The sequence below is a fragment of the Cervus elaphus genome, chromosome 27 (assembly GCF_910594005.1).
Source record: "Cervus elaphus chromosome 27, mCerEla1.1, whole genome shotgun sequence".
Taxonomy (NCBI): domain Eukaryota; kingdom Metazoa; phylum Chordata; class Mammalia; order Artiodactyla; family Cervidae; genus Cervus; species Cervus elaphus.
The window spans coordinates 29,768,166-29,791,301 of record NC_057841.1 but is presented as its reverse complement, the minus strand read 5'-3'; the positions used below and the strand labels follow the sequence as shown (position 1 = coordinate 29,791,301).

Genomic DNA, 23,136 nt, shown 5'->3' with positions numbered 1-23,136 from the left:
TTTATGTTAACACTGGGTAAATAAAGGGACTTACAGAAAAGTAGTGCTATGCCCAGAAGTATGGCAAGGATCGCCCATTTGCCAAGTATCACGTCCGCACTCCGCGCAGCAGCCCGGCATTGAACGGGGTTAGTACAATCACAGAGGTTCACTCTCAAGGTTTTTGTTGCAGATAGCCCTGCTCTGTCTTTTACAGCAACAGGAATGAAATATTCTTGAAATTGGGCATTTTTCTGATATGCAAGACGGGCAGCTGTATCTGAAAGAAAACAAAGGAATTAGGAATTATATTTTTAATGAACATTGGTTCCTCCTTTAAAATCTGTTCTACCACCTCTATTTTTTAAAGATATCATTCTCGGGGAACCACCTGCCACGTGAAAATGGATAAAAAAAGATGACGATCTTCAACCTTTTCAAGCACTAATATCACCCTATATATGTCACCCACTGTAACTTTTTAGAAGAGAGGCTTAAAGAAATAACTTGGCATTGCAGTGACCCAGTAGCATTTCAGCAATATTTAATATCCCCTTATCTCTTCCCTAATCAACAAGCTAATGACACTAGATTGGCTCTTGACATACACTCTAAGCATTTCTCTAAAGTAGCAGGTTACGGTACTCATAAAAATTTAACACCAATAGGTACACATAACAGATGCCCTACGTTCATATTCTCTTAATCATTTACCTCCTGGTACCTGTCCACTGTCTTTAAGTATAAGACAATTTTTCAGAACACAACAGACCCTTCGTTAATAGCGCCTTCCCTCTGGAAGTAATCTCAATACCAGAAAGCTAATGAACATCCCCCAGACTAGGTATAAGGCTCACATCAGCATGGATATAGTTATATCCTAACAACATAAATTTCTATCAACTGTGATATTTCCCCCATGATCTTGTTACCTTATTTCAATGATCCATATTATCAACTGACCAAAAGTTCCACACACTTTCAATGGCAATGACAATCTTTTGGGGTTTGTAATAAATGAAATGACAAAATACTGCAATGTACCTCCTGGAAGTGATCTGTAATGTTTAAGCGTTTCTTAAATGCACTGTTAGAGCTATTAAGAACTTCAAAGATTTCTGGCTGTACCTCAGACCCAAAGCTCCCCAGAGGAATGTGAATTACCACTGAGGGTTATTTGGAACTTTTGCAGGATTATATTGTGTCGTAAGTAAAACCTTTCAAATCCCTCTTGTCCCTCAAGACCATAAGCTGAGCCATATCCATGTCTCATTCATTCATATTAGTGCAGCAGCCTCTGACTTTCCTTGCCATTCAACTCTGTCCTCTTCAGATTACCCTCCCAATTGTTATCCCTGTCACTTCTTTAAAGACATAAATCCAACACAGCATTGCCTTGCATGCATACTCTCAATGCATACCTGCTGTCACCAGCCATACAAAGGTCAGTCTGGCTGGTACAGAAGGCCCTTCACCACCAGATTCCATCCTTCTTCCTGCCAAGCTCTCGGCATTCCTACTAAAACCTTCTAAACTCTGACAATGCCAATGCTTACTTATTGTCCTGGTATTTCCTTTTTTATGCATATTTATTGATTATTGATTAAACAAACATTTATTAAGCAGTTAGTATCTACTAAGCACAGGACTAGGTGCTGGAAATACACAGATGGGTTACAAATGTTCTGAGGAAGTCATGTATTAGAGCAGAAAGGTAAACAGATAATAATACAACATGAAGATTATATGTAGACAGAATAGGTGGATAGTAGGTTTTTCCATAAATATTATGAATTAATACCAAGCTAAGAAGTGGGAGGGCTTCCCAGATGGCTCAGTGGTAAAGAATCCACCTGCCAAAGCAGCAGATGCAGATTCAATCCTTCCTTCTCGGGATCCTTCTCAGATCCCCTGGAGAAGGAAATGGCAACCACACCAGTATTCTTGCTTGGGAAATTCCATGGACAGAGGATCCTGGCAAGCTGCAGTCCATGGGGTCACAAAAGAATCAGACATGACTCAGCGACTAATCAACAACAACAACAAAGAAGTGGGAAGGAGGTATTCTAGGCAGAAGGAACAGCATATGCAACAGTCAAATTGCATGAAAGAGCATAGTATAGTAACAAAACAGTAGTGACCTATGACCGTAACACAGAAAACTGCACCCTCTAGAAACTATCATTGTACGAAGTTGCGCTACAGGCTTCAGTGGCTGGCCTCTGTCCATAGCCTACCATGTTTCCTTCCAGAACATCACAGAGTGCTTATCCCATATGCCCAGATAGCTCATTTCCAGAGTTTGCTTACACTAAAGTTTAAGGTGCCCATCTTCTGTTTTTTCTTCATCTTACTGTAGTTACTTCAAAAACACAGCAAAAGCAACTTGTTTTAATAATAAGTTGCCCAAAGTTTAACAAGGATTTTTATCTTTGTTGTAAATGCAAATTTTGCCTTCATAGAAATTATGAGTTTTTTTCATTTTATGTATTAATACAATATATAACACAGGCCCCATACAATATTTGCAAAAGTTAAAGTTAGCCTTCTAAAATCTGCTCATGAGAACCCATTTTACATTATGCTTCATGTGAATAAAACAGTAAGTCCATCTTCAGTTATTTCAGAGCATACAAATCATTATTTTTCATAAAATACCATTAACTCTGGTGATCGTCCATAGTCTGTTGATTTCTGGAGAAGTGTTTGCCAAGCTGAAGTAAAATGGAGCACCGTTGCTGGAATCGTCATGATCAATAGCCGAAATGTCAACATACTCCATGTTTGTTTTGCAAATGACTAGGTAATCTTGAAGTATTTCTGGTGGATTATCATTCACATCTTCAATGCTCACTGCGAGGGTTCCAGTACATGATCTACCATCTAGGAAGAAAGAAAAAAAGTTGAGTGTAGTTCGCAGTTTTTTAAGAAAAAAAAAATAATAAGCTAGATTCTAAATATGTGTGGGTTTTTAAATTTTTTTAATTTTATTATTTACGGCCATGCTGGGTCTTCATTGCTTGCACATGGGCTTTCTCTAGTTGTGACAAGCCAAGGCCACTCTCTAATTAGTGCACAGGCTTCTCATTGCAGCAGATTCTCTGGCTGCAGAGCATGGACTCTGGGTTACGTGGGCTCATTAGTTGTGGCACACAGACTTAGTTGTCCCACAACATGTGGGATCTTTCCAGACCAGTCCCCTGCATTGGCAGGCAGATTGTTTTTTTTACTACTGAGCCACCAGGGAAGCCTCTGGGGTTTTTTTAATAAATAAACTGATAATTAGAGAAAATGGCAAGTAGGAAGGTAAGTGGATAAATGAAACCTGTAGAGCATCTAAAATGACTACTGTGCTGCTGATAGTATCAGACGTAACTGCCCATAAACTTTGGGATACAAAGATAAAGAAGGCATTGTTTCATGTCACCAAGCAGTTTCACCTTGTTTTATGGTTAAGGTAAATAGAAACAATCTTTAAAGTAATTTCTCTATATACTCTATATATATTTATATATATATTTCTATATATACTCTATATACTTGGTGGCTCTGATGGTAAAGAATCTGCTTGCAATGCAAGAGACCTGGGTTTGATACCTGGGTTGAGAGATCCCCTGGAGAAGGAAATGGCTACCCCCTCCAGTATTCTTGCCTGGAGAATCCCATGGATAGAGGAGCCTAGCAGGCTACAGTCCATGGGGTCACAAAGAATAGGACATGACTGAGTGACTAAGACTTCACTTTCAGCACAAGAATATGGGCTTCTCAGGTGGTGCAGAGGTAAGGAACCCACTTGCCAGTGCAGGAGACACAAGAGACTCGGGTTTGATCCCTGGGTCAGGAAGATCCCCTGGAGAAGGAAATGGCAACCCACTCCAGTATTCTTGCCTGGAAAATCCCATGGACAGAGGAGCCTGGTGAGCTACAGTCCATGGGGTCCCAAGAGTAGGATAAAACTGAGCACACACACACACATATAGCACTAAAGTGATTCTACTCAAAAATAACTGCAGTTTATACTCTAACTCTTCTATAATATCCCAGATATTATAAACTCGTGTTTTACCTTGATCTAGTGCCATGACTGTAATATTATACAACTCATTTCTGGGAGTTATAACCTCCCTGTCCAAGATTTTGGAAGTCTCTACTGAGCCTGAACGTTCATTAATGGTGATCCACTCTTTAGGATCATGCAATATTTTGTACCTGTTAATAAAAAATAAAAATTATTTTAGCACTACAAAATGTATTGATATATTAGTGTCCAATTATTACAAATACATTATAAGTATGTGGTTATAGATTTCTTTGTACCTTAAACCACTGGCACTTTTAGTTTCAGGGTCATATGCCTTATAGCCATTGATCTTTGAACCCACTGCAGAGTTTTCTTTAATCCGTATATACTGGACTTCAGGGCTGCATTCAGGCCCTTCATCCTGATCCTTCACATGAACTGTGACCATGGCTCTGTTCATGGTTGTCATCCTGAGTGCAACATCTCTAGTAAATGGAGCTTCATTGGTCACTCCAATTTCCAGGACCATTTGATGGTTTTCTTCATAATTCAGTGGCTTTCAAAAAAAAAGGAAAAGTATATCAACATCAGTGGAAAATACATTTGGTATTTCAAATAACAAGTGAACTTTTGTCACTATAAACAGTGCTGCATAAATTCTGTGCTCCCATTTAGCCAATATTGACTTTCATCCTTCACTAAAGAGAGAGGTGATTTTTCACTACGCTTTTAGCAAAAGAGGCCTGAAAGTTGTGGAATCCAATTCCTAAAATACTTCTATAGCTCATTCTTACTAAGGGAAAATATTCTGAACCTGAAGATAATACAAAACCAGGACAGAATTCTGGCCTTGTTTAGAAGATGAACTTAAGGGTCATCTGACTCGTGGACAATGTTCAACTTACTATTAATATTTTCTTCTGACAAGGGCTCTTATAAAATTAGACGTTGACTTGCAACTGAGATGGTGCAGTGATTTTATCTCTGATATAAACCATATTTCAAATACATGTTTGAATTGTCCTATAAGGTATGCAACTGAGCAATATTTATTTCAGCTTTTTCTTGTAACAAAATTCACACAGGTTCTCATTTCTTCTTAGAAATCTGCTTTGGCTTTTTGCCAATTCCCTCTTTGTAGAGTAAGATTTTTACCCCTGTTCATCAGCTATTTGCATGAAAATTTTATTTTTGACAATTTGAGAATTATACTTTGGTATCACCTGTAGTTTATCCAAAGAAATTATCACAGTGAAAATGCGCAGGAGGTGGTGCTAGCAGTAAAGAACTCACTGCCAATGCAGGAGATGTAAGGGACACAGGTTTGATCCCTGTGTTGGAAAGATCCCCTGGAAGAAGGCATGGCAACCCACTTTAGTATTCTTGCGTGGAGAATCACATGGACAGAGGAGTCTGGCGGGCTATGTTCCAAAGGGTGGCAAACAGTCAGATGCAACTGAAGCGACTTAGTATGCACACACCCAAGAAAAATATATGTGCTAATTGGTACTATTATTATCATCATCCCCATTTTACAAAGCAGGAAAATGGAGAAGAGAAAATAAATTGATTTTCCCATCGCCAAAAGAAACTCATTTGCACTAGAGTTTGAAGCCATGTAGTCTGGTTTAAGTCCATATTCCTAACCACCCCACTATAATTCTGTTTTTGTTTTTGTTTTTTTTTTTTAATATCTATGTCTTTTTTTTTTTTTTGCTTTTTTTTTCATTTATTTTTATTAGTTGGAAGCTAATTACTTTACAATATTGTAGTGGTTTTTGTCATACATTGACATGAATCAGCCATGGATTTACATGTATTCCCCATCCCGATCTCCCCTCCCACCTCTCTCTCCACTGGATTCCTCTGGGTCTTCCCAGTGCACCAGGCCCGAGCACTTGTTTCATGCATCCAGCCTGGGCTGGTGATCTGTTTCACCCTAGATAATATACATGTTTCGATGCTGTTCTCTCGAAATATCCCACCCTCGCCTTCTCCCACAGAGTCCAAAATTCTGTTCTGTATAATTCTGTTTAATTGATTCGCCAGCCTGTGAAATCTTTTGAGCCAATTCTTTCATTACAGCTGATTTATATACAGCAAATCAAGCTAAATCTGGAAAACACTATTTTACTGTACTGTAAAAATAAAGCATTTCTCTTTTTTAAAATTGAAGTATAGCTGATTTATAGTGTTGTATTAATTTCTGCTATACAGCAAAGTGATTCAGTTATATGTACACATGGTTTTTTATATTCTTTTCCATAGTGGTTTATCTCAGAATGTTGAATATTATTCCCTGTTTTATACAGTAAGACCTTGTTGTTTATCCATTCTATACAAAATAGTTTGCGTCTACTAACCTCAAACGCCGAGTCCATCCTTCCTCCTCTCCTCCTCCCCCTTGCAATTGCGTTTGTTTGTTCTCTATGTTAGAACAATTTTTCTTTGATTCTTTTTCTGCTTATTAAATAATCACTGGCTAAACATTAAGCAAATCAAAACTGAAGAGCAAAATTTTTGGTTTAAACCTTTCTCCACATCTCCACACCTGAGTATTATCAAGTTGAGATACTAATGTGTTGTGCTTCAGTCACGTCCAACTCTTTGCGACCCTATGGACCATAGCCCACCAGGCTTCTCTGTCTTTTACATCTCCTGGATTGGCAGGCGGGTTCTTTACCCCTAGCACCACCTAGGAAGCATACTAATACTATTCCAATAAGAAGTCAAAAAAATTTCTGAATCTTAGAATCTGCAAAATGCATGTGAAACTCTTTTGACTCTCTTATTAAAAGCCCAGAAAATGTATCACCAAGAGAGAAAAAGGATTGATATCTGTTAATTGTTGCTAGTGAACACTATCTCACAAATTGCATGCATTGCTATGGTCATGCTGAGAGTTAGAGCATCTGCTGGCAATGAGAAATGGATAGAAATTTAGAAAACAGCTGCTGCCCTGGAGGAGGTGCAGTTGTTTGATCTAGAGTTACTTGCTATAAGCCCTAGAGTTTCTTTACATAATTTTTTTTTCTTTACGTAATTTTTAAGGCCCACGCTAGATATTGCCTAAGTAGCTTAAAGTCTCCAAAATTAGAAATCTTGTGAGATGAAACAATGATTAATGAAGAATTATGAATTCTCCTCAACCACAGAGTATCTTCTTGTTTCATCAATTGAAAAAATTTGTCCAAAAATATTCCATAATATCCTTTACCTGCACTAAGATGCTAACAACTCCCTAGAAAATATAATGTTGTGAAGATGGAACTAAAGATGCTCTGTGCTAAAATGACCAAGGGGAAAAAAGTCACAAAGTTGAAAGAATAACAGTAAATATTAGTATTAAATATATTATTAAAACAACTATAATTCAGCTGGGAAAAATATGACCAAGCAGTAGAAGGGGGTGACAGAGGATGAGATGGTTGGATGGCATCACTGACTCAATGGGCATGAGTTTGAGTCAATTCCAGGAGACAGTGAAACACAGGGAAGCCTGGCATGCAGTTCATGGTGTCACAAAGAGTCAGACACGACTTCGCCAATGAACAACAACAAGTTGGAGTCAAAGAAACATAGACTCAGATTCTGTCTCTACAACATCCAAGCAGTGTCACTTTGTGTAGGTGTCTTAATGTATCTGAGACCAAGTTTTCTCTTCTGTACAGTTCTCAGAATGACATTTAACATTAGTGCACACAGTAAGTGCTTTGCACTACAAGACAATTTTCTTTCTTGTTCTGGGTTAGGAACACAAAACAAAGGGTCTTTCCCGAAAGACCTAGAATGTAGTAGTGCAACCAACAGTACAATATATAGAACAAAGAATATGTTTATTCAGTGCTGTTTGAGGTAATACTATATCTCATCCTCAATATCACCTTTTAAAAAGGCCAACTACACCCAGGCTTATATTCAAAAAAGAAAGAGTGAGAACAGTATGAGCTGCTAGATTATATCATTTAACTGTTGGTAAAGGAATTGGAAATATTTATCCTAGACAAGGTAAGTGTCAAAGGACAAAAAAGCCTTTTCAAAATATTATACCTGTTCTGTAAAGCATTAGATATAAAACCTGGTCCAAGACATGTGTTACAGAGAGAATAATTTAGACACTGTATAAATAAGACCTTCTGAGGATCAGAGCTCTCCAGACACCAAGTAAGCTGCCAATGGAGATATGGAGATCCTTAATAATCTAGAATGTTCAAGCATAAGTAGGTGCCTAATAACTGGCAACAAAATTATAGAAGAAAGACAGCATTAAAGCAGAACTGCTGGACTAAATAGATTAAATTATTTTACAACTTGTAAAGTGTATAATCTGAAACCATTTAATTGATTAAACCATTAATTGATTAAAACTTAACTTGTCTCTTCAATATTCACAAATCAATCAATGTGATATACCGCATTAACAAATTGAAAGATAAAAACCATATGATTACCTCAATAGATGCAGAGAAAACCTTTGACAAAATTCAACATCCATTTATGATTTTTAAAAAAACCCTCAGAAAGCAGGCATAGAAGGAACATACCTGAACACAATAAAAGCCATATATGATAAACCCATAGCAAACATTATCCTCAATGGTGAAAAATTGAAAGCATTTCCCCTAAAGTCAGGAACAAGACAAGGATGCCCACTCTCACCACTACTAATCAACAGTTTTAGAAGTTTTAGACACAGCAATCAAGAAGAAAAAGAAATAAAAGGAATCCAGACTGAAAAAGAAGAAGTAAAACTCTCACTGTTTGCAGATGACATGATCCTCTACATAGAAAACCCTAAAGACAACACCAGAAAATTACTAGAGCTAATCAATGAATATAGTAAAGTTGCAGGATATAAAATTAACACACAGAAATCCCTTGCATTCCTATACACTAACAATGAGAAAATAGAAAGAGAAATTAAGGAAACAATTCCATTCACCATTGCAATGAAAAGAATAAAATGCTTAGGAATAAAGCTACCTAAAGAAACAGAAGACCTATATATAGAAAACTATAAAACACTGATGAAAAAAATCAAAGATAACACAAATAGATGGAGAAATATACTATGTTCATGGATCAGAAGAATCAATATAATGAAAATGAGCATACTACTCAAAGCAATCTATAGATTCAATGCAATCCCTATCAAGCTACCAATGGTATTTTTCACAGAACTAGAACAAATAATTTCACAATTTGTATGCAAATACAAAAAAACTTCGAATAGCCAAAGCAATCTTGAGAAAGAAGAATGGAACTGAAGGAATCAACCTGCCTGACTTTAGGCTATACTACAAAGCTACAGTCATCAACACTGTATGGTACTGGCACAAAGACAGAAATACAGATCAGTGGAACAAAATTGAAAGCCCAGAGATAAATCCACGAACCTATGGACACCTTATCTTCGACAAAGGAGGCAAGGATATACAATGGAAAAAAGACAACCTCTTTAACAAGTGGTGCTGGAAAAACTGGTCAACCACTTGTAAAAGAATGAAACTAGAACACTTTCTAGCACCATACACAAAAATAAACTCAAAATGGGTCAAAGATCTAAATGTAAGACCAGAAACTATAAAACTGCTAGAGGAAAACATAGGCAATACACTCTCTGACGTAAATCATAGCAGGATCCTATATGGCCCACCTCCCAGAGTAATGGAATTAAAAGCAAAAATAAACAAATGGGCCCTAACTAAACTTTAAAGCTTTTGCACAACAAAGGAAACTATAAACAAGGTGAAAAGACAGCCTTCAGAATGGGAGAAAATAATAGCAAATGAAGCAACTGAGAAAGAATTAATCTCAAAAATATACAAGCAACTCCTGAAGCTCAATTCCAGAAAAATAAGCAACCCAATCCAAAAAATGGGCCAAAGGACTAAACAGAACCTTCTCCAAAGAAGACATACAGATGACTAACAAACACATGAAAAGATGCTCAACATCACTCATTATCAGAGAAATGCAAATCAAAACCACAATGAGGTACCATCTCATGCCAGTCAGAATGGCTGCTATCAAAAAGTCTACAAACAATAAATGCTGGAGAGGGTGTGGAGAAAAAGGAACCCTCTTACACTGTTGGTGGGAATGCAAACTAGTACAGCCACTATGGAGAAGAGTGTGGAGATTCCTTAAAAAACTGGAAATAGAACTGCCATATGACCCAGCAATCCCACTTCTGGGCATACACACCAAGGAAACCAGAATTGAAAGAGACATGTGTACCCCAATGTTCATCACAGCACTGTTTACAATAGCCAAGACATGGAAGCAACCTAAATGTCCATCAGCAGACGAATGGATAAGAAAGCTGTGGTACATATACAAAGTGGAACATTACTCAGCCATTAAAAAGAATGCATTTGAATCAGCTATAATGAGATGGATGAAACTGGAGCTTATTATATACAGCGAAGTAAGTCAGAAAGAAAAATACCAATACAGTATATTAATGCATATATATGGAATTTAGAAAGATGGTAACTATGACCCTATATGTGAGACAGCAAAAGAGACACAGATGTAAAGAACAGACTTTTGGACTCTGTGGGAGAAGGCAAGGGTGGGATGATTTGAGAGAATAGCATTGAAACATGTATATTATCATATGTGAAATAAATTGCCAGTCCAGGTTTGATGCATGAGACAGGGTGGTCAGGGCTGGTGCACTGGGATGACCCTGAGGGATGGGATGGGGAGGGAGGTGAGAGGGAGGGTCAGGATGGGGAACACATGTACACCCATGACTGATTCATGTGAATGTATGGCAAAAACCACCACAATATTGTAAGGTAATTAACCTCCAATTAAAATAAATTTTAAAAAATAAAATAAAAGCAAAAAAAAAAACTTAACTCGCCAAACTATCAATCACTCATTATTTACTGTACCTTTATGACAGACAAAACACCTTCATTAGTTGCTTTGTCTGTACTGATTTTGAAATGTCCATTTTCATTGCCCTTTAAAATAGTAAAATTGGCTCTCCAATTGGCACTGTTAATCAAATCCTTATCTTCTATAGGTATTCTTAGGATTTCCACATTGACTGTGTTTTCCTCGACTGATGCTTCATACTGAAACAGAAAGAACTCATTAAAACCTTATTTTATAAGGGAAACTTCTACAAAGAAAGTAAAATATGTCTCTCACTCCAAAAGTACTTGTTCTTAAAGCTTTTGCCTAGATTATTTCAAAACATGAATCACAAAAGCATTGTTTTATTAAGGGTTATCTTTTAAATGAACAAAGAACTTTGATAGAAATGAAGACTAATACTATAGCCTTTAACAAAAGAAAGATAATCTAAATACCAATACGAATACATAAAAGAGATTTATATGCCATATGTTTCATTTTATTGATAAGCATAGATACTTCAAAGTATGATAAATACTTTGTTAATTCAGATTAAATTAAAAACAGCAATAGAGATCAATTTTTATATTATCTACTTACAGCATTTTGTTTGAAAGTGGGCAAATTGTCATTTGAATCTTTTACTGTTATGATGCAAGTTGCAGTACTCATCAATCCAAAAAATTGGCCATCCATATCTTGTACTTTCATTATCAATGAGTATTTGTCTACAACCTGAAAACAAAGGAAATATGTAATTAGTTTTGAAAACCACAGTGGCACACACTTCTATTCCATGCTTTTATTTTATTTCCCTATTTGTATATACCCAAAAGTATGGTAGACAGGAAGAAAGCTGAAAGTGGGCAAAGCTTCAATGACAAAGATCCATAGTAAGAAAGTAGACTTACGTTTTAAGTTGCAGGTAACAGAAGAAGGTTTTATGGGAGTCATATGGGGAGTACAAAATAGGAATATTTGAGTTTTAGAAAGAATGTTTTTAAAGAAGGTTGAGCATAATTGGGAGTGAACTGAGCTGGGATTCAAAGGAACCTGTTGAAGGCTCCTGCAAAGCTGGGGCATTAGCAATGAGGACAAAAAGCAAGGGTGACAGGAAAGTTATTTATAAGTCAAAATGCAGTTTGACTTGAGAATAGATTGTATGCATAGTTACAAAAGAAAGAGCGGTTGAGGATGCTGCTCGGGGGTCCTATTTAGATAGATGGGCAGACAGAGAGGTATCACCAACCAATACAGGAAGACAGTGGTTCCTTGAGGAGGAAAGTACTGGCAAGGTTGGCAAGGAGGAGTGAAAAAAAATGAGTTTTCCCTGGTGTATATTGAATTCTATATTCCTGTGGGAAATCTAGTGGAAGCAAAGTCGCTTCCCTGATGGCTCAGTGGTAAAGAATACGCCTGTAATGCAAGAGACTCGGGAGATGCAGGTTTGATCCCTGGGTCTGGAAGATCCCCTAGAGGAAATGGCAACCCACTCCAGTATTCTTGCCTGGAGAATCCCATAGACAGAGGAGTCTGGTGGGCTACAGTCCAAAGGATCACAAAGAGTCTGACATGACTGAGCACACACACACACACACACACACGGGAAATCTAAGGAGAAAGGTTCAGAAGACAGCTGAATAGATAGACCTATACTCAAGGGCAGCTCAAGGACCAAAATACCAATCTAGGGGTCAGCAGTAGCTGGACAGTGGTTGAAATTATGGCAAGAATCAAATTTCCAGGGAGAAAGTGAGTGAAAATCTCTCAGTTGTGTCAGACTCATTGCAACACCATGGGCTGTACAGTCTGTGGAATTCTCCAGGCCAGAATACTGGAGTGGGTAGCCTTTCCCTTCTCCAGGGGATCTTCCCAACCCAGGGGTCAAACCCAGGTCTCCCACATTGCAGGTGGATTCTTTACCAGCTGAGCCACAAGGGAAGCCCAAGAATACTGAAGTGGGTAACCTATCTCTTCTCCAGAGGATCTTCCCGCCCCAGGAATCGAACCAGGGTCTCCAGTATTGCAGGCAGATTCTTTACCAACTGAGTTATCAGGGGAGAGAATAAAGGATAAGAAAAGCAGAGGATGTAAGGAACACTAGAATTTCATGCTTAGAAGTAAGAAGACTAAGCAAAGGACAGATGCTCAAAACAAAAGATCAGGGAAGCAGGAGGAGAACCAGAAATCCAAGAGAAGAGAGAGTTTTCATAATTGCCAGCAATAGAGCTTTAATAATTAACCACTGGATTAGGCAGTTAGGTGATCATAGTTGACCTTTGAGAGTGGAGTTTTCAGATAGTATGCTGATGCTGAAATGGACTCACTGGTTTGTGGCATAATCACCTCTCTGGCCTTCTCTTCATTTTACTCTTCTTTAGCCACTCCTTTTGTCCTTTTATTTTTCATCACTTTCTATTTCCCTCTATGCCTTCCTTGGTCTTTATTTTACTCATCCTTCTTTTACAGTGGAAACTAACATTCCCATCCCAAAATATTCCTCCCAAAGGTTCTGGCACTCTCTGAGATCCTCCTCTAAATGAAGTCTCTTCATCTCCCTTTTTCATTTCTTTACTTCCTGCATTGTCCCCTACAACACATTTCATGGTTGTTACCCACAAAATTCCATTTGATTTTTTTTATCAACTGAGCAAATCTGGGGTTTGATCCCAAATCTGTATCTTACAAGCTGTGTAACCCTAGTTTATTTAATTTCTCTAAGTCTCATTTGTCAATATTGAAAAATTAGGAAAAATCCTTGTTTTCACTTGATTACCACATCCCACAGATACAGAAATATATTTATATAATTCCCTTCAAACTTTCCCATTTGTTATGACCACTGTGTGTTTTATCACATAGAATGCCACGATCCCACAAAAATAAAGTAATAATAAATAAAACCTTTGTATTTTGTTTATTCTTTTTGATAGGTTCTCACCATCCTCCCTTTTGCTCTGGGGTCAAATACCATTGATTTCTTCTTTAATATCTCTCCCAGTCATATCGATCCTTCCATTTATGTTATTCTAGCTTTAGCAGGCACCACTGAAGTGTTCTAATAAAGCTACTTTTTACATGTGAAACTGATTGATCTGCTTCAGTCAATAATGTAAGACTCTGGCTTAAATATGGGCTGATGAAATCTATAAGAGCTACAGTGAAAGATCAGAAAATACAGTGCAGTAATTTGACCAGGGCAAGTCAATCAATCCTTCTGACTGTCACCTTTCTCCTCCATAGAGTGGATGTAATCCCTATCTAATCCAACAAGGAAATTATCAAGATGAATTAAAATTATGCATAAAGAATTTGAGCATCAAGTGCTATACACATAACAGTATGCTAATATCATCCAAATAGTGCTACAAATTTTTAACAGTCCACCTACTTTATCTTAACTAATCCTTTCCTAATTAAAAGTTGTTTTTTTTCTGTTGTTGTTTAGTCATTAAGTCGTGTCTGACTCTTTGCAACCCCATGGACTATAGCCTGCCAGGCTACTCTGTTCAGGAAGAACAATGGAGTGGGTTGCCATTTCCTTCTCCAAGTATATATCTATAATAACAGGATAGGGATCAGGGTATAATCTATACTCATGGAACAAGCAAAACCAATTGTCTTACATGAGAACTGAGCTGGAACACTGAGCTAGAACCAACTAGTCATACACAAGAACTAAAATAATATTCAATAATATCAACTTTCACAAGTAATATCTTTTTTCTCACCCCTTCTGAATACCAATTGATTTTTACTTCTATCTCTCATGGTTTCTCTTATATAAGGAAATAGAAATCATATTATAACAAGTGTTAATAATATAGCCAGGAATTCTTATTGTCATATGCCTAAGTAAAATAAAATGAGAAACTCTTAACCCACCAGCTTCTCAGGTGGCTCAGTGGTAAAGAATCCACCTGCCAATGCAGGAGACACAGGGGATGAAGGTTTGATCCCTGGGTTGGGAAGATCCCCTGGAGTAGGAAATGGCAACCCACTCCAGTATTCTTGCCTAGAAAATCCCATGGACTGAGGAGCCTGGTGGGCTACAGTCCATGGGGTCACAAAGAGTCAGACATGACTGAGCATGCACACATGCCTAATCCATAGGATAGCAAATTATAGTAAATTGGAGGTGGTGGGTTCAACCCCAGTAAAATAATAAATCTGTAGATTGTGGAAGTTACCTCTCTGTCCAAATAATGAGAGACTGTGGTGATCACACCTGAGCTGGGATGCACAGAAAACAGCCCAGGTGATCTCGGCGTCTGCTCCAAAATGCTGTACTTCAGGCGAGTGTGCATCGTGTCCGGTTCATCTCTGTCCGTGGCACAAACCACTCCCACTGTAGTACCTACATGTTTGGTGTTTTTTTTTTAAAAAAAAAAAAAAAGGAGTCTTTACTTTCCATAACTGCAAAATATGTTTAGGCATATCTACACTTCTCAAAGTTTAACATTAATAGTGGAAACCTCATTTAAGTTGTATTTCTTATCAGCAATATTCCATCTTTACATAGTACTGGTGAAGATGACTTCAAATTTATAACATGAAATATTTTAATGCTGAGAATCAAGATTTACTTTGTCTATAAACTATTTGAAAGTAAATTTACTAAAAATACATATAAATAGCATCCAAGAATAATTTCAACACATATTCCCACATATTGCAATATGGAGAGATAAACCATATCTCTAAAGTAAATCAGATTTTTCAAAATCAAAGTTTCGATTAATAATTAATCAAGGCTGACTTGGAATATAATTGGATAGATGATCATGTTGACCTTTCACATCTCAGTCTCTCCTTTCTATGATTTTCTTTTTGCTAATTCTTGACTTGACTCATTCTTCACCAGATTAGTATCCAAACCCCATTGCTGCCAGCCCTACTTAATCTTATTTCATGCTATTTACTATTCAGGGAGAATTTAAGTCAACTGTTGCTTCAGTTGGAGCTACCGGTATTTTTCATCAGTATGGAATGTAAGACTATTGCTCTGGTAAAGGATTTCAAGTATCAAAGAGGACATACATGTGGCATTTTAAAATGTAAGAAGAGTGTTTCCATGAAATTATAATGCATAGATCCACTCTGCCTATAGCCCTGTATGTGAGGCTGACCTGAGGAACAATATATAGACACATACAATCATATACACATATACATATATTCATTGAAACTTTATATTTGAGGAAATAAAAACCAAGTAAAAGTATTAGTGCAAGGAAGTATTAATTTTAAATAATTTTTTCATTATATTTTTAAACCTTATATATGTGTATGTATGTGTGCTTAAATATACATATGTGTATACATATATATGTAGCCTGCCAGGCTCCTCTGTCCATGGAATTCTCCAGGCAAGAATACTGAAGTGGGTTGACATTTCCTTCTCCAGTACGTATTATATATATATAGATAGATATAAATTTGTAGAGAAGGTCCAAATACATACTTATAACTAACAAAAAGATTTTTGCAGTGGATCAATATGAAGACATGAAGTAATAATCTTATTATAAGAAAATAAATTATCTTCTCATAGAAAACTATTTATAAGCTGTACAAGACATACATTTTCTTTCTGCAATTTCACTGACAGGAAGACATAAACACTATTTTAATTCTCTGGATATAGAACACCTTTACTTATTATATAAAATCATCCTAAAATATTGACTTGGAAATTCTTTTCCACAAGTGCTATACTTCACTATTAGTGGAGCATCCTTTGCCCAAAGCATCTGTGTGTGAGCTAAATTCAAGAAACACCTTCAGACTATCACAGTTTTAACGGGTCTGAACCTACTGGTGTGAGATACTTAAAGCACCCTGGGTTAATCTGGGCATCAAAGTGTTTGTCCTTGACTTTTCTCTGTTACTACCAAAGAGAGAGAATGTCCAAGGAAGAATCTAAGACCAATCATCCCTCTTTGAAAATAGAAAAATGTAACAAAATCATAGACTTATGAGGTTAAAAACATTTTAAGTCATCTAACATAATTAAACTCATTTTATAGATCAGAGGACTCAAAGTAACTTCAATGAGTTCTCATAGTGAAACAATAACTGACCCTGATTCAAAAACTAGGCTTCCTAAACTCCAAACCAACTATTTTTATTTTTTTAATTGTACCATGTGAGTACTAAGGAGGTTAACATCTATAACACCAAATTATCAAAGCAAAATATAAAAAGAAAGAGCAGCTATAAGAAGCCAGTGAAAATATAAATAACTATACTAGAAACTTTAATAAGCAAGTTAGCAAAGTCATCCTTTATGGTTCAGCTCACTTCCTTTCAACTTTATTGCAAGAGGTAATTCTCTGCTGGCTCAGCAATAAGGAATCTGCCTGCAATGCAGGAGACACAGGAGATGTGGGTTCGATCCCTGAGTCAGGAAGATCCCCAGGAGGAGGAAATGGCAACCCATTCCAGTATTTTTGCCTGGGGAATCCCATGAACAGAGGAGCCTTGCAGGCTACAGTCCAAAGAATCACAGAATCGAACACAACCAAGCAACAACAAATACACAAACAACAATTTTCCATATTTCAAGTCTAGAAGACATCAAGAATGCCACATTTAAGGGCCAACTAAAGTGAAACACTGGTTTTTCCTCAAGTGAGAGCAAGTGTTTAGGATGGAGAACATGTAATGCAAGTTTCTTTAAAGTTATTTCAGTATTCACTCTAAATTGGGAGTAGTAAAACAGTACTTTAAAGATAAGAGATAAATAAGAGCTTAAAAAATTGTATACTCAGTGGATGTCATTCAACACCTTCCTACATAAAACTTAATAAAAATATCTATACTGATTTTAGTTTTATTATAGTCTACACTGCATATCTTCCTTTGGAGCTGAGGATAATGATAAACCCACATAATAATAAAATAAAGTATAAAAGCGAAATATGGTACAAAGCTTGAATAACTGTTATCTGCCTTTATAATTCATTGGTATACCAGCAACCCCACAAGCTCCTATGTTGTTGTTGTTGTTTAGTCCCTAAGTCATTTCCGACTTTTTTGCAATCCCATGGCTCTCTGTCAATGAGAATTTCCTGGCAAGAATCTTGGAATGGGGTGCCATTTCCTTCTCTAGGGCATCTTCCTGACCCAGGGATCGAACTCATATCTTCTGCTTGGCAGGTGAATTTGTTACCACTGAGCCACCTAGGAAGCCTATAATATCAAATTCCTATAATACCTTGTAAATTACACATTGATTGAATCTGATGGGATCATACGTATCCAACTAAGTAGATATGAGCCCAATGATCTGGCATTGAGTAAAAACTCAATCTCTCAAACGATGCATATAAACATTTAACAGAGCATATTGTGCTCTTCAATGTCATCTTACCGATTCTACTGCTTTCTGGAACTTCAAAATTATAAATTGCTTCTGTGAAAATAGGATGGTTGTCATTTTCATCCTCCACTCTGATGGGCAGTGGAAGAGGGAAGTCTGCTGAATATCCGTCTGCAGTTGACGCATAGGCAATCAGCTGTAAAACAGTGAAAAACAAACTCAACAGTCCATTTTGAAAGATTCCAGCAAGAATACTACGCTTTATCTACTACCTTCTCTGAAAATCTTTTCAGTAATAAGTCATTCCAAAAATTTCTATTTAATACTTCTTTAGTTATCAAAGCATTGAAGGTAGAAAGACTTTAACTATTAATAATATAGTTCAAAGTATTCCGTGTTTGATAGAAGTGGCTGCACTTCAAATAAAACCTAGGTCAGAATACAGCATGTCAGAGAATACTCAGGCCATTAGACTAAGGAATTAAATGTGAATGTAGCAGGGTGGATTATAGTCCTTATTCTCTCCATAATCATAAAATCATATAGGGAGAAACAAGCCACTTCACTGCAGTGGGAAAAATCCCAACTACATCATCTAAATAAAGTAAAGATTACCAAATTTTGTCACTATTAAGCCCCTTTATTATTATACCTCATAGATCACATATTTGTAAGAGGTTTTCTCACAAAACCTCTACATTTACTTCTGCGTTCCTGGTTAACCAAAAGCAGTGCAAAGTCAAATAGAATATATTTCTCTTCAGCGTGTGATTACAACACTGAGGTGAAAAATTTCCAGCCAAAAGTAAAGTGTCCCGTGGGGACCATCAGTCGTGTTTTACTTACCCAGCATCTCTTCCTTTTTCTTTTAGGAAGAGAAGCCCTCTTTTCTATGGAGAATCAGCTCTCCTGAACCACAGGAATAATTACATAACCCCAGAGCATTTATCACATCATGCTGAAAATTGTCTGAATTATTACACTGAAAATTAAGTGACTTATTACCCATTGATGTAAGCGCATCCTTATCAGTATACTGACTTATTGTGCCTTGTTTGGGCTTCCCACTTTTGCTACATTATGTAGTTCTCAGATATCATCAGATAATCATACATGCTGAAGACCAAGAAAGAAAGACCAAGAAAGAAAAAAAAAAAGGAGTACTGACTTATTGTGCCTTGTTTGGGCTTCCCACTTTTGCTACATTATGTAGTTCTCAGATATCATCAGATAATCATACATGCTGAAGACCAAGAAAGAAAGACCAAGAAAGAAAAAAAAAAGGAGCAAAAGAGGGACATTGGAAGAAGACTCTTCCAATCAACTGTGGCCATGTCCTAGAGAGAGGAGAAAGGACCATGACCAGAGAGAGAAGGAAAACCTCAGAAGCAAAACTAACTTCTGGAAATTTGCTGGAAATTACATCCAAATGCAGTTAAATTTCTTGGCTTCATTTTAGGCTTACCTAACAGAAGTTGAGATAAAGAGCAGACCAAGCATTCCAAAATATTATACAATCTATTTCCTTTGTCTTTAAGATGCCCTCTAAAAAGAGAGTGCAGAAGACAGGAAAGAGTAGATGGAGTAACAGAAGAAACATAGTTTAAACACTTAAAAGTCATGTATATCAGTAAAGCTCCTACATCAAAAACATCATATTCTTCACGATCCACAGGCCGGGTACAATACAGATTTCCAGTGTCTCTGTCTATGAAAAACAAATTTAAAGGCTCTTTGTCAACTCCACGCCCACTTATGGAGTAGAAGATGGTATAGTTCTGTGCAGCATCAGATTGAACCTAAAAGGAAAAAACATATGTAAAAAAATTTTCATTAAAATGCTGTTTTTTTAAATACAACTTATATGTTTACATTTTTAATTTTAAAAAGATTATTTTAAGAATAATCACCTTTGTCACTTCATCAACATGCCAAATGGTAACAAACTATGATAATTTGGCAAAGATTTTTTAAAAGCTCCCAAATTTAATAACGACAATTTTCAACATAAATAGTAACCAAAGAAAACCTAATTGAAAACAAAAAGGCATAGTTTCCCATCTAGTGATTTGGCAAAGGTAGAAAAAAAACAATACTACCCATTTTAGGCAGGGATGAGGCAAACAGGGATTCTCATATCCTGATGAAAGGAATGTCAATTGGAATGTTTCTTAGGGAGATGAATTAACAAAACTGAAAAGAATGACAATAAACAGAGAAGACTCTTCCTGGCAGAGGAAACAGGAAGTGCAAAGTGATCAGACCAGGGTTATGTCTGGGGTGTTCAAGGAGGGCATTGTGATTGAAGTAAAGAGGATTAAGGGAAAAGAAAGTCATAGATGACGATGAACGCAGTAACAGGGCCATGGCATATAAGAGAGTCCAAGGATGTTGGCTTTTTCTTGGAGTCAGACTGAGAGCCATTGGAGAATTTAGATAAGAGTAATATCCAATTTATGGACTTCTGGTGGCTCAGTGGCAAAGCAACCCCCTGCCAATGCAGGAGATGCAAGTTCCACCCCTGGGACAGGAAGATTCCCTGGAGAAGAAAACGGCAACCCACTCCAGTATTCTTGCCTGGGAAATCTCATGGACAGAGAAGCCTGGAGGGTGATAGTCCACAGCATCTCACAGAGTCAGTCAGACACGACTGAGCGACTAAACAATATCCAATTTATATTTTAAAAAGCTAATTCTTGCTGTTCTGTTAAGATTAGACTTGGGTGAGAAGAAAGGGAAGAAACAAGAAGGCCATTTAAAAGTTACTGCTAAAAAAAAAAGTTACTCTAAGAATTCAGGAGAGAGAATTGCTTGTTAGGCTAGCATGGCAGCAGCAGCAGTTGTGAAAAGCAGTTAGATTCTGGATAGAATTTGAAGATACAGCCAGCAGGTTTTGGCAATGGATTGGCTGAAGACTGAAGTCTTCACATTATTATCCTATAATAATAAAGGAATTAAATAATAAACATAATAATTAAATAATAAATTTAATAATTAGATTTTTAATTATAAAGAATGGTTGGATATGGTAAATTGGGGCTCAACATCTATTTCATCTGGAGAAGGAAATGGCAACCCACTCCAGTATTCTTGCCTGGAGAATCCCATGGACAGAGGAGCCTGGCAGGCTACAGTCCATTGGGTCACACAGAGTGGGACACAACAGAAGCGACTTGGCATGAACGCAGTAAATTCCAATGTATTAATTTCTTAAAGAGAAGTATGCTCTCCACAATAAAACCTTACCAAACAGACTCTACTGTGGTAACAACTGAAAGGATGGAGCTGCCATTAATTGAGATGGGAGGACATTTTTTATAAGAAAATCCAAATGCTTGATTTTTGTATATGAAGTTTGACATGTCTACTTAACGTCCAGGTGGAAATCTTAATTAGGCATTTTGGGCTGGAGATACGACATTTTAAGTTTCCAGTGTATAAAAAGTACTTAAAGCAATGAAGCTGGAGCAATGAGAAGCTTAAAGCAATGAGATCACTGAGAACATGAATATAAATAAACATGAGACAAGGTTCATAGGTGAGCTCTCCAAAGTTTAAGACTGAGGGATTGGGCTGGTGGGGAATAGGGGGAAGTGGGAGTGAGGATGAACCAGCAAGATATACTAAGAGAGAGTGGCCAGCAAAGTAACTGGAAAACTAGGTGAATGTTGTCCTGAAGGAGGAAAGGGAGAGGTCGGCTAAGTCAAATGGACACACACATCAAGGAAATCAGGACTGGTGACTGGTTTAACAGTACTAAGGCCATGATTACCTCTGATCAGTGTAACTTTGGTAATCAGAAATCAATTTCTTAATAGGCCTCATCAGTGCTTAAAGTACAATTACCTAAAAGAAGAAACAAAGGGATAGCATGCATAGAGTTTTCTACAAGCAGGAAAGACACCGGAAGCATAGTTAAAAACGTAAATAGTAGGGCACAGGTGGCACCATTAGCATTCAACATTGACCAGAGTAATAGAAATTTAAAGGAAAAAGGTAAGCTCCACGCCATAGCTCTGCCTCAGTCATTATTTTCATTGCATATTTATTATTTATTTTCATTTATGTAAAGTAAATCTGAACCTGCTTTAAAAAGACTTGTTTTTAGGGAAAAGTTAAACTACCCAGCAGAGCACACATGTCCCATTCCGGTTGGACCCTACCCGCCATTCTGCCCCATCTCTCTGTTCCACTCCCATCATACACAGGAAGACTAAGCTCTTGAGAGCTCCTATGAGGAACCATGCTTACTTTCACCTCTGTCCCTCTTTCTTCTTCTGCAACAATTAACCTGCATGACACTCTCCCATCCTTCAGCACTAAGCTTAGTTGCTTCCCTTCTAAGTCTTTTTTTGTTTTTTACCACATGTCATCTCAGGGCGTGGTGCTCACCTCATGAATTCTCAGATCACCCCAATCCATTCCCATCTCAGCACTCATCACTCAATGTTACAATCATCTGCCCACTTCTATCTTCCCCACTAGATTAATATACTACATGAGAGCAAGTGTTAGTCATTGGTCATATACAACTCTTTGCAACACCATGAACTGTAGCCCTCCAAGTTCCTCTGTCCATGGGATTCTCCAGGCAAGAATACTGGAGTAGGTAGCCATTCCATTCTCCAATTCATCTCCCTGACCCATGGATCAAACCCACGTCTCCTACACTGCAGACAGATTCTTTACTGTCTGAGCCACCAGGAAAGGTCATGAGAGCAAAGGCCATGCCATGCTAGGTCACTTCAGTCACGTCCAACTCTGTGCGACCCTATGGACTATAGCCCACCAGGCTCCTCTGTCCATGGAATTCTCCAGGCAAGAATACTGGAATGGGTTGCCATGCCCATCTCCTGAAGAAGGAGATCTTCCCAACCTAAGGATCAAACCCACATCTCTTAACTCTCCTGCATTGGCAGGCAGTTTCTTTACCACTAGC

The 23,136-nt window shown here is 37.4% G+C and overlaps 2 protein-coding genes across 3 annotated transcripts in view; both read right to left on the bottom strand.

Moving 5' to 3' along the window:
* Positions 1 to 23,136, bottom strand: part of DSC1 (desmocollin 1) — a 154,802-nt gene that overhangs the window by 13,884 nt on the left and 117,782 nt on the right. The window lies entirely within an intron of this gene.
* DSC3 (desmocollin 3) overlaps positions 1 to 23,136 on the bottom strand; it is a 49,052-nt gene that overhangs the window by 14,071 nt on the left and 11,845 nt on the right. For both annotated transcript variants that reach the window (XM_043888778.1, XM_043888776.1), the window contains exons 5-13: positions 19,841 to 19,996; positions 18,249 to 18,393; positions 15,064 to 15,230; positions 11,474 to 11,608; positions 10,906 to 11,091; positions 4,297 to 4,556; positions 4,046 to 4,188; positions 2,638 to 2,862; positions 35 to 259 (exon numbers count right to left, since the gene is read on the bottom strand). In XM_043888778.1, the coding sequence (XP_043744713.1) occupies positions 35 to 259; positions 2,638 to 2,862; positions 4,046 to 4,188; positions 4,297 to 4,556; positions 10,906 to 11,091; positions 11,474 to 11,608; positions 15,064 to 15,230; positions 18,249 to 18,393; positions 19,841 to 19,996 (1,642 nt within the window). The remainder of the gene's footprint in view (positions 1 to 34; positions 260 to 2,637; positions 2,863 to 4,045; positions 4,189 to 4,296; positions 4,557 to 10,905; positions 11,092 to 11,473; positions 11,609 to 15,063; positions 15,231 to 18,248; positions 18,394 to 19,840; positions 19,997 to 23,136) is intronic.